This window comes from Bufo gargarizans, chromosome 3 (genome assembly GCF_014858855.1).
Source record: "Bufo gargarizans isolate SCDJY-AF-19 chromosome 3, ASM1485885v1, whole genome shotgun sequence".
NCBI lineage: Eukaryota > Metazoa > Chordata > Amphibia > Anura > Bufonidae > Bufo > Bufo gargarizans.
In genome coordinates, this window is record NC_058082.1 from 342,765,203 (window position 1) to 342,777,503 (window position 12,301).

The 12,301-nt window shown below is 44.4% G+C and overlaps 1 protein-coding gene across 5 annotated transcripts in view; it reads right to left on the reverse strand.

Annotated features, from left to right (window-relative positions):
* UBR2 (ubiquitin protein ligase E3 component n-recognin 2) overlaps positions 1-11,875 on the reverse strand; it is a 103,786-nt gene extending 91,911 nt beyond the window's left edge. For all 5 annotated transcript variants that reach the window (XR_006388354.1, XM_044287587.1, XM_044287586.1 and 2 more), the window contains exon 1: positions 11,761-11,875. Coding sequence is in view for 4 of the 5 variants with exons in the window: in XM_044287587.1 (XP_044143522.1) it covers positions 11,761-11,841 (81 nt within the window). In the remaining variant the exon portion in view is untranslated. The remainder of the gene's footprint in view (positions 1-11,760) is intronic.
* Between the last annotated feature and the right edge of the window lie 426 nt (positions 11,876-12,301).

Below are 12,301 nucleotides of genomic sequence, written 5' to 3' on the forward strand. Positions count from 1 at the left end.
TGAACAAGGAGGCCATGTCATTAGATTTTCTTCTTTTATACCCTTTCTTGCCAGCCACGTTGTGGAGTACTTGGACGCGTGTGATGGAGCATTGTCCTGCATGAAAATCATGTTTTTCTTACCTTGCAGACTTCTTCCTGTACCACTGCTTGAAGAAGGTGTCTTCCAGAAACTGGCAGTAGGACTGGGAGTTGAGCTTGACTCCATCCTCAACCCAAAAAGGCCCCACAAGCTCATCTTTGATGATACCAGCCCAAACCAGTACTCCACCTCCACCTTGCTGGCGTCTGAGTCGGACTGGAGCTCTCTGCCCTTTACCAATCCAGCCATCTGGCCCATCAAGACTCACTCTCATTTCATCAGTCCATAAAACCTTAGAAAAATCAGTCTTGAGATATTTCTTGGCCCAGTCTTGACGTTTCAGCTTGTGTGTCTTGTTCAGTGGTGGTCGTCTTTCAGCCTTTCTTACCTTGGCCATGTCTCTGAGTATTGCACACCTTGTGCTTTTGGGCACTCCAGTGATGTTGCAGCTTTGAAATATGGCCAAACTGGTGGCAAGTGGCATCTTGGCAGCTGCACGCTTGACTTTTCTCAGTTCATAGGCACTTATTTTGCGCCTTAGTTTTTCCACACGCTTCTTGCGACCCTGTTGACTATTTTGAATGAAACGCTTGATTGTTCGATGATCACGCTTCAGAAGCTTTGCAATTTTAAGAGTGCTGCATCCCTCTGCAAGATATCTCACTATTTTTGACTTTTCTGAGCCTGTCAAGTCCTTCTTTTGACCCATTTTGCCAAAGGAAAGGAAGTTGCCTAATAATTATGCACACCTGATATAGGGTGTTGATGTCATTAGACCACACCCCTTCTCATTACAGAGATGCACATCACCTAATATGCTTAATTGGTAGTAGGCTTTCGAGCCTATACAGCTTGGAGTAAGACAACATGCATAAAGAGGATGATGTGGTCAAAATACTCATTTGCCTAATAATTCTGCACGTAGTGTATATATATATTTTTTTTATTTGTTAGTTGATTAAAGCTAGGCATGTATGCCTGAGTTGGTCTGTTAATGATGGTCAAAAGATCTGTAATAACCTTAGAATAACAGCTTTCATTAATGTCCCCTGTCCCTTTCCACTAGTCTCTTAAAAGACCGTTGCTAGGGCTTTTCTGTCTTCCCTTCAGTGTAAACAGAAGACAGAGGGGCGGTCCTACACACTGCATTAGGCTTCCGAGTGCGGGGGCGTGTCTCTCAGTAATTCAATCTAATTGGCTGGCAGCGAGCTACTGACTACAGCAAGTGTGTATGGGAAGTGAGGGAAAGCAGATTTGTCCTCAGAGAACTGTCAAAGGAGCCATCTTGAGAAGGTCCACATATTGTAGGGTTCAAAACAGCTGTAACTAAGGGTACTTTCACACTTGCGGCAGAGGATTTCGGCACCCCGGACGCAAATGGATGGCATTTGTCAGACGGATCCGAATGCGGATCCGTCTGAAAAATGCATTGAAATACCGGATCAGTCTATTCGGTGTCATCTGGAAAAAACGGATCCAGTATTTCTTTTTTTCACAGATTTAAAGGTCTGCGCATGCGCAAGTGTTCAGGATTTTTGGCCGGAGAGAAAAATACAGCATGCTGCAGTTTTTTCTCCGGCCAAAAAATGTAAGAGAGACTGAACTGATGCATCTTGATGCATACTGAACGGAATGCTCTCTATTCAGAATGCATTAGGATAAAACTGATCAGTTTTTTTCCAGTACTGAGCTCCTAGAACGGAACTCAATACTGGAAAAGAAAAACACTATTGTGAAGGTACCCTAAGGGAAAATCTCAAGGAAAACCGTGCTATGCGAAGAAGCTAAACATAGCTTTATCCATAATGCTGATGCAGCAGGAACATATGTTAAAATATATTATTTTTCATGAAAAGATGAGTTACACTTTTAATCCATATTGTTATCAGTTTGATATGAAGTTAGCTATAATGAGAGTTTATGAGCTGTCAGGAGTTTAGAGATAAGGGCCATACATCCAGCTGCCAGCTCAGTGTGAATCAGAAAGTAATACAATCTGATATAGGCTAAAACTTAACCATGAAGGACAAAAATTGTTGAAAATTTTTAATAAAAACCAATTGAAAAAAAAAAAACATTTTTAGCCTAAAATGAGTAGAATGCAATCATAGGGGCAAAGATACATACACATGATAAATTGGAGCTACATCATACCTGCAATCAAGGAGAAAGATATATATCTATGTGAAGTAAAGCTACATATTAAAGCAGTATACCAGTCACTAATTAAAGGGGTTGTCCAGGTTCAGAGCTCAACCCGGACATAACCCCTTCTTCACGCAGGCAGCTCCTTTGAGCACAGCACCGGAGCATTTCATGCTCTCCCTTACCCTGCGCTAAATCGAGCAGGACAGGGGCTTTTTTTTTTACCAGATCCAGTGACATACTGGGTTTTACCATGGGAATGCTAGGTGAAGGCTTCCGCCCAGCAGTGTCACTAACTTTAGCGCTGCCCTAGCCTGTAAATCTGCTAGGGCATCGCTAAAGCCTACCCGTTCGTGCCGGTGATGTCACTGGCTACACTGCTAGGTGGAAGTCTCTGCCTAGCAGTGTAAAAATATAAACAAAACAGCCCTTGTCCTGCGCAATGCAACGCAGTGCAAGGAAGAGCATCGGAGCATGAAATGCCCCGACAGTCCACTCAAAGGGGCTATGTCCGGGTTCAGCTCTCAATCTGGGGACCCCCCACCCCTTTTTCTATTTTTGCCTATCCATAGGCTGTGACCACTGGGACCCCCATCATTTGCTAGAAAATAAAATGCCAGCAGCAAGTCTCTGGTGAGAAGGAGCTGTATGGTGGCCAAGCATGTGCACTGCCTCCCATACAATTCTATAGGCGATGTCTGTTTTAAAAACTAGGGGGGTCATTTATTAAGACCGGCGTTTTAGATGCAGGTCTTAATACCCCTTCCACGCCACTTTTTTTTCAACTTGCCATAAGCAGGGAAAAGTCGCAGACTGTGGTGCAATTAACTTTTGCGCTGCAATATGCACCAGATATATGCAAAAAATTTGCATATATATCTCTTAGCCGCTGATGTTCCAGTGCCGGATACATGCTGTCCGCACAGCTCCAGAGGCGGATAGCACTTTGTCTTTGCAGCCATTATTAATATCTGCTCCGGATGACACAGAGGAATTACCTCCTCAGTAGAAACGCGTTGAGCAGCTATTAGGTTCACAAGCTGAGCCTCCAACCATATTTACCTACTACATTACTTGTTATATATGCTCTATAACTTATTCGATTCTTGTATACGTCAGATCTGTTTACACCATGTTTGATGACTACTTTTTCTCCAATATATGCTCAGTAATTTATTCGGCCCTTGTATACATTGGATAATGGGCATACTCCTGCCCATCCTGTATACATGTTTGCTTTATTGATGTAATGGATTATGCACATGTGTCCTATTCATTTTTTATCCTATATTATTCTCTATATACATCCAGGGACTCATAATATCTATGTTATTTTGCCTTAGATAATAGACCGCCGAGGAAGGGCATGATAGGCCGAAAGGTCCGGTCACCTAAACTAACACTTATAATCAATTGCGCTTCAGAGATATTACTGGATCATGGATTTTGTATGATGTAGCATGAATAAATGCCATGAACTGCAGACAAGCGCCGTGGGCTGTGATTTTCTACTACTGCACCCTAGCCTGCATTTGACGCTTTAGGTGGGCTGTACTGCCCCAGATTTTAGTATTGAATCCACAATAAAGTTCGTTTTTGTTTTATTTTAACGTTCATTACCAGGCTGAGAATTAATGACAATTGTAAACGTCTACTTTTTACACCGATTTAACCGGTTAGTTAATATACATACTCAATACAAACAATTGCAATAAGCATGAGGAAGATGAGTTACAGACTGGTACAGAAGGAGAGAAGGCCCTGCCCACGAGGACTCAAACTACGAGGTATGGAGGAAGGACACAGTAGGTGCGGGTAAGGCTGGTCATGGCGGTATAGAGGCAGCAGGGTCACTGGGTGTAGGCTTGTCTGAAGAGGTGGGTTTTCAGGTTTCTTTGGAAGGACTACACTGTAGGTGAGAGTCTGATATGTTGAGGTAGCGAGTTCTTAAGTGTGGGGGATTCACAGAAGAAATCTTGGAAGTGATTGTGGGAAGAGGAGAGAAGGAGGTCTTGTGAGGATCCGAGATTCCGTGTGGGAACGTAGCTTGGTGATGTATGGAGGGGACAGGTTGTAGACAGCCTTAGGGCTCATGCACACAAACGCAATACGAACACGGCCGGGAGCCCTTATATGCATTTGTTAGTATTTTAAACTGAATTCACTGGGCAATGGGGAGTCAGTGAAGGGATTGGCAGAGGGGAGAGGCAGAGGAGTAACAGGGTGAGAGGAGGATTAGTTGGGCAGCAGAGTTAAGGATTGGAGGGTTGCGAAAGTGCTAGACGGAAGGCCACAGAGGAGGAAGTTACAGTAGTCTAGGCAGGAAACGACGAGGGCATATTCAAGCATCTTTGCAGAATCCTGGCTGAGGAATATCAGCGCAGATAGTCGTAGACTGTTAAAGAACAGACCCTATTGATGTCAGGAATGGTATTGATTTATTTCCAGAAGGAATAAGAGGGTTTAGGCTGAGGATCTGGCGGTGCATGGCCGTTTGCAGCGGTGTCCAGTTATGACAGATACACAACTCTGGCAGTCTGTTCCTCTGCCAGAACAGACTACAGAATGCCTAAATGGAGATGTGAACGTAGTTTAAAGGGAACCTGTCATCAACTATACGCTGACCTCACGGAGGGCAGCATAAAGTAGTGACAGAAATGCTGATGTCAGCGGTGTGTGTCACTCAGGAGCTAAAAGTAAGTGGTTGCCAAGAACCAGCATCATAATCATTGCAGCCCAGGCCTGGAAAAGAGTCACATCTAGCTGAGAAGAGTCCTGGTTATTATAATCTCCTGCTCTCCCGTCCATCTGCTGATGATTGGCAGTTCTCTCCTAGAGGGAAAGGGAGAAAACTAGGTAGAAGCCTGTCAGCCATCAGCAGGTGGGCAGGAGAGCAGGAATACCCATGACTCTTCTCAGGTGTCCGTGACTCTTTTCCAGGCCCAGTCTGCAATGATTGTGATGTTGGTTCTCGGCAACCGCTTACTTTTAACTTTTAAATGACAGACCGCTGAAATCCACTCACCTGTCTGTACTTTATACTGCCGTTAGTACGGGCAGCATAAAGTTGATGACAGGTTCCCTTTAAAAGGGATATGCTAGGACATGCCACCAATGTCTGATAGGTGGGAGTCCCACGTCTGTGACCCACACCTATTTCTAGAATGGGCCCCACAAAGTGAAAGAGGGCACACCACTACACGTGCTCACCTCCTTCCTCTTACAGAAGAGAATGAAGCGCATGCGCGGTGTGTGTTCCTTTGCTTTGGGGACCTCATTCTAAAGATAGGTGCAGGTCCCAGATCTGACACTGGTGGCACATCACTAGGTCTCAGATAACGCAACCGATTTAAGAAAAAAATGCTCTACAACTGGTATTTCAGGGGAAAAACACGCATTTACTAAGAGAGACACATCAGGAGGGATGACAAGGCATAGACTCGATAGACCCCGAGAAGTAGCCACATGTGCGCTCAGCCTCCTTTATGGTTTCCTTCCTTATTTCAGGACCAGGAACGAGTCCACCGTTGTGGTAACGCTGACCATACTGTGTGTCAGACGCAGACATAACTAGGAAGTAGCTAAAAATAGCTGTAAAGGTGGTCCGCCAGAAGAGGTTAGGGACATCCAGACGTAGGATTTTGGGCTAAGGTTTCAGCAAGGATGCAGTGTTGAATATCAAGCTGATCATCATCCATTAAAGCCTCACGCAATACTGTTCTTCTCTATCTAGTCCTATCAAGAGAATAGAGCCGTCATACTGTCACCCCAATTCTACAACTATTATAATCATGAGGACTACCCTTCAGTAAACATCACCTCACAGCAGCAGTAAACTGACAGTGGACAAAAGGATGTTTTGCCTCTGTGCATTTCATTTTCAATGGCATAGCACTGCCAAGAGGAAAAAGAAAAACTGCCAAAATTCTATTGTTATCTATGAATATTCCGTTTAAAAAAGACCCCTTTCTGAACAGCATCTCTTTAATCAAACTTTAAAGGCCATGTACACCTTTGGGGGCAATTTTTTTTTTTTTTGCATTATTGCATTATACTTATTTCTAGCTAAAAAATTTTTTTCAATTGGTCTTTATTAACAATATGTAATCCTTTTTTCTGTACAGAGCTAATATGCTATAGTAGCAGCCTATGGATTTTTTGCCTTTTCCGTCATCTGAGGAGCAGGTGGACTCTTTATCTCTGCTCTCTGACATTATAAACACTCATCAAATCTCAATCTTACTGATAAGAATGTGGCTTAAATAAGTGTTTATAACGGCTCAGTAGTTTAAGATGAGGCTTATTAGATGACCAAGTGAAAGTACCAGTCACATAGTTAGGGTACTTTCACACTTGCGGCAGAGGATTCCAGCAGGCAGTTCAGTCGCCAGAACTGCCTGCTGGATCCGGCAATCCGGACGCAAACTGATGGCATTTGTCAGACGGATCCGTGTGACAAATGCATTTAAATACTGGATTCGTCTCTCCGGTGTCATCTGGAAAAACGGATCTGGTATGAATTTTTTTGGGCATTTTTAAAGGTCTGCGCATGCACAGACCGGAAAGCCAGATCAGTTTTGCCGGAACACTTAATGCCGGCACTAATACACTTCAAAGTAAATTAATGCCGGGTCCGGCATTCCGGCAAGTGATCAGTATTTTTGGCTGGAGAGAAAACTGCGGCATGCTGTGGTATTTTGTCCGTCCCAAAAACGTAAGAGGGACTGAACTAATGCATCCTGAACGGAATGCTCTCCATTCAGAATGCATTAGGATAAAACTGATCAGTTCTTTTCCGGTAGGCCCCTAGAATGGAACTCGATGCCGGAAAACAAAACGCTAGTGTGAAATTACGCTTAGAAAAACAGTTAACCCAAAAAGTATACATAGCCTTTAAAGGGCATCTGTCAGCAGATTTGCACCTATGACACTGGCTGACCTGTTGCATGTGCACTTGGCAGCTGAAGGCATCTGTGTTGGTTCCATGTTCATATGTGTCCGCATTACTGAGAAAGATCATGTTTTACTATATGCAAATGAGCCTCTAGGAGCAATGGGGGCGTTGTCATTACACCTAGAGGCTCTGCTCTCTCTGCAACTGCCCTCTGCAATTTGACAGGGCCAGGCACAGAAAACATAATGCCTGTCCTTGTGCAGCAGTTGCAGAGAGGGCAGAGCCTCTAGGTATAATGGTAACGCCCCCGTTGCTCCTACAGGGTCATTTGCATATATTAAAACATCATTTTCCCCAGCAATATGAACATGGGACCCACACAGATGCCTTCAGCTGCCAAGCGCACATGTAACAGGCCAGCCAGTGTCATAGGGACAAACCTGCTGACTGACGCCCTTTAATGTACTAAATCAACAAGGCTGACAGATATGTGGAAGGAACGGTCTCTATGTATTCACTCGACACAGTATATGATGAAGTGAGAACTGAAGGGTTTATGACACTGGAAAAACAAGAATGCTTGTCTTTTTCTATAAGTCGTGCCTCTCCAGCCCATGGACTTTATAGGTTGTTACAGTTCAGCCCTATTCAAGTAAATGCAATACCAGACACAGTCTAGTGACAAGAGTGGCGCTGTTTCCTGGGCAGCCAGGTTTAGACGAAACCTAAAGTGTATGTGGGGCGGGGGTCACCCGACACCAGATGTGCGGAGAAAGATTGGATTCTTACGTGCTGATCCATTCTTCAGGACAGAAATAGGCATGCCACTTGGTCAAGCAACAACAGGTTGGGAAACAGAGGGAGTACACGTCCCATCCTTCTAACCGCAGCATCTGAGGGGTTAAAAGCTCCTGCTCCGTACAGTATTAGAACAACGTTTCATGCAAATCGATTCGCTCATCCCTAGTCGTAACCATGGTAACGAACAGTGTATAATGTGATGGAAAAATGAATCAAGCCAGCGAAGGCGGCAATATGGACAATCATAATACATTAGTAGGTGCCTTGTATTAACTTTCTCTACATGATGAATGCCGTTTGCTGAAGTGACAAGCCCTTTAAAGGGGTATTCTGATTACAGAACTTTATCCCCTATCCACAGGATAGGGGACAGCTATTAGATCCCAGTGGTAGGAACCCCACCAAGAACGGGGGCCCCGTCCCCCATGGAGTCCCACTGAAATGGACGGAAGGGCTGGTCGGAAATATGCGCAGCCGCTCCTTCCATTTGTATGGGATTGTCAGAGACGGGGGCGAGATCTGTACACGGCTATCACCGGAACTCCCACAGACAGCGAGTCACCCCCTATTGTCCCCACTTGGCAAAACCCCTTTAATGGCTCATGCACACAAATTTAGTCTGGCGTTTCCATGCTGCCAAAAACGGCATAACTTTTGTGCCAGCTCCCGGCGTTAGCGGAAAGTCTATGGGAAATATGAAATACAGGACTTTTTTGGCCCATGGTATATTTGCGCGTTCGGCTGCTTTCATCCATAGGTTTTTTTTCCTGGCTCCAGATGTAAGCTGAGGGTCTATAGGAAGTGCAGGACACAGGCGCTGTTCATTAGGTGGGGTTTTAGGTCTTTCTGGCTTCTGCGCCCTGGAACATATGGCCCCAGACTTACTAATGCGCATACGCCAAATATCTGTCTAACAAAGTGGACCAATTCAGCGCATCTAAGGGGTTCTACACTTTTTCCCACCATGCTAGACAAGGGGTGGTGCTTAGCGCAAAGGTTTGTGGCCTAAGAAAGAGGCGCCATTTAGTGACAAGACTGCACCACAATTCTGGTGTAAAAATTTGACTCAAAGTAAGGGCTCATTCACACGAACGTTTTTTGCGTTCCGTATAATTCTTGTCCGCAACCGCAGACAAGAATAGGACATGCTCCATATTTTTTGCGGGGCCGCGGAACGGAACAACGGATGTGGACAGCACATTGAGTGCTGTCCGCATCTTTTGCGGCCCCATTGAAGAGAATAGGTCCAAACTCGTTCCGCAAAATTGTGGAATGGATGCGGATCCATTTATATGGTCGTCCATGTGCGTTCCGCAATTTGCGGAACGGCACGGACAGCCATTAATATGTGCCTATTCTTGTCCGCAAAACCCGGACAAGAATAGGACAGGTTATATTTTTTTTGTGGACCGAGTAACGGATGCGGACAGCACACGGAGTGATGTCCGCATCTTTTGCGGCTCTATTGAAGTGAATGGGTCCGCATCCGAGCCGCCAAAACTGCACTAACTGTATTTATTTCTACGAGATTCTGAGAAGAGCAGAGCAAGTATGCATGCTGGGAGTTGTAGTATAACCGCTGAAGTACCGCAGGTTGCCCACCCCTAAGAGGACTATTTCTGTATGAGGGGCATTATGTTACATGTCCAGCAGATATATATATTATATATATATATACATATATATCTCTATCTATAGAAAAACATAGTGGCAGCACCGTCAATGGTATAAAAAGGGTGCAACTGGCCCAATGTGGATATAAGCCAATCCAAATAGATAAAAATTGCAAAAAGGGCAGCACTCCAGAAAGTAAAAGATGCAAAAAATACTTTATTTACCCAAATGGGACATGCAACGTTTCAGCTCTATGCAGGAGCCTTTCTCAAGCGATGTGTACAGACAAAATACTGAGTTTATATATCATTATACTGAGTCATATCAATTTACAAAACAGGTGTAATCAATTCATAATAAATATAACAATTTGATAAAAAGTGCAATGCATATACCGTACAAAAAATATACAGTGTAACACCAATAATCACTGATTCATGATCATATAATAAATATCCAAATGGCAAAATGTATACATGATTCTGTAGTATATAAAAATTCTTATACAAATTCATAATTATCAATCATAACATTAACGGTGCCAGCTATGATTAATAATAAAGTGCTAAGTGCTTACTACATGGTAATGCAAACGGAGGGTGAAGGAGGAAACGGAGCGTGAATGGCTGCCATGACTCGTGCGATCCGGCGTGCCTAAAGCGCAACTGCGCATGTCTGGATGACGTGTATTTCACACTTCCGGGTTACGATGTGATCACAATGCCGTGGCTGCGTACTGCGGCCCTGATGTCAAATCTGCCATTCTTACTATGGGAATAATGCAGAGTCGCATTATGTCCATGATCAAAACCCACCTATCAACTGGTCTGTGTAGTAAGCACTTAATTATTAATCATAGCTGGCACCGTTAATGTTATGATTGATAATTATGAATTTGTATAAGAATTTTTATATACTACAGAATCATGTATACATTTTGTCATTTGGATATTAATTATATGATCATGAATCAGTGATTATTGGTGTTACACTGTATATTTTTTGTATATGCATTGCACTTTTTATCAAATTGTTCTATTTATTATGAAATGATTACACCCGTTTTGTAAATTGATATGACTCAGTATAATGATATATAAACTCAGTATTTTGTCTGTACACATCGCTTGAGAAAGGCTCCTGCATAGAGCCGAAACGTTGCATGTCCCATTTGGGTAAATAAAGTATTTTTTGCTTTTCTGGAGTGCTGCCCTTTTTTGCAAAATATTATATATAATATATATCCGGAAAAACAAGCGGCACTCCAATGGATAAAAGTAAGTGAACCTTTTATTCACCCAGGTGGTGCAACGTTTCGGCTCTAAACTTGACCCTTTTTCAAGCAAAGATACAACTCAAGGAACAGGTTGCTTGAGTTGTATCTTTGCTTGAAAATGGCTCAAGTTTAGAGCCGAAACGTTGCACCACCTGGGTGAATAAAAGGTTCACTTACTTTTATCCATTGGAGTGCCGCTCGTTTTTCCAGATTTGTTCATTGGGGTAAGAAGCCTATTCCCCTTAGGACGTGCACCCAAACTTTGTTTTTTTTTTAACCAGTGCCGCCATTTTTCTTGAAATATATATATATATATATATATATATATATATACACACACATACATACACAGTGTGTGCTGTGAGGACATATCCAGTACTGTGGCAGATACATATACACACAGTGTGTGCTGTGAGGACATATACAGGACTGTGGCGGATATATACATATGCACAGTGTGTGTGCGGTGAGGACATATACAGGACTGTGGCGGATATATATATATATATATATGCACAGTGTGTGCGCTGTGAGGACATATACAGGACTGTGGCGGATATATATATGCACAGTGTGTGTGCGGTGAGGACATATACAGGACTGTGGCGGTTATATATATACACACGGTGTGTGCGGTGAGGACATATACAGGACTGTGGAGGAGATCTGTCCCCTGCACACTGGTTACACAACACCAGCCTGTCACCTCACACACTCCAGCTGCTTTGGAAACTACAACTCCCAGCATTCCCCCGTCAGCCCGTCCCAGCGAGAGCATGCTGGGAGCTGTAGTTGCCAGCAGCAGCAGGGCCGCTCGGGATGACATGGATGCAGCTCACATCCACACAGCTGGGAAACCCACTGTCACTTCCCACCACGGCCGGGGCTCTTGGGCCCCCACATGAGAAAACCCCGGTGACAGAAGTCCCCCTCGGGTCGTGTCACATACCAGGGCGACGTCCCGGGCGGAGCAGCCCAGCAGCTCGCTCTCCGTGCCCAGCTCCTCGGGCTCCCGCAACGGAGACGCCATCTTCGCTTAGCAGGAGACTGCACCGAAAGCGGAAACGCGTCACGGGAGGAGGCGTGGCCGGCGCGCGGGAGCCAGCGTTTAGGCACCTGAGCGTGCGCGAGCCTCCTCCGGAGAACGACAAGTCCCAGCGTGACCGCGTCAGCGTGTGAGGGCGAGGCGGCTGGGAGTGGTAGTTAAGGAGTAGTCATGTAATAAGGAGTGTGTGACGGGTCCGGTAATCTATAAGTGCAGTGGAGGTGGTAACGGGTCCGGTAATCTATAAGTGCAGTGGAGGTGGTAATATAGTATCTAAAGGGGTCCTCTCACTACAGCAAGTGCATCTATCATGTAGAGAAAGTTAATACAAGGCACTTACTAATGTATTGTGATTGTCCATGTTGCTTCCTATGCTGGCTGGATTCATTTCTCCATCCCATTAGACACTGCTCGTTTCCACGGTTACGACCACCCTGCAATCCAG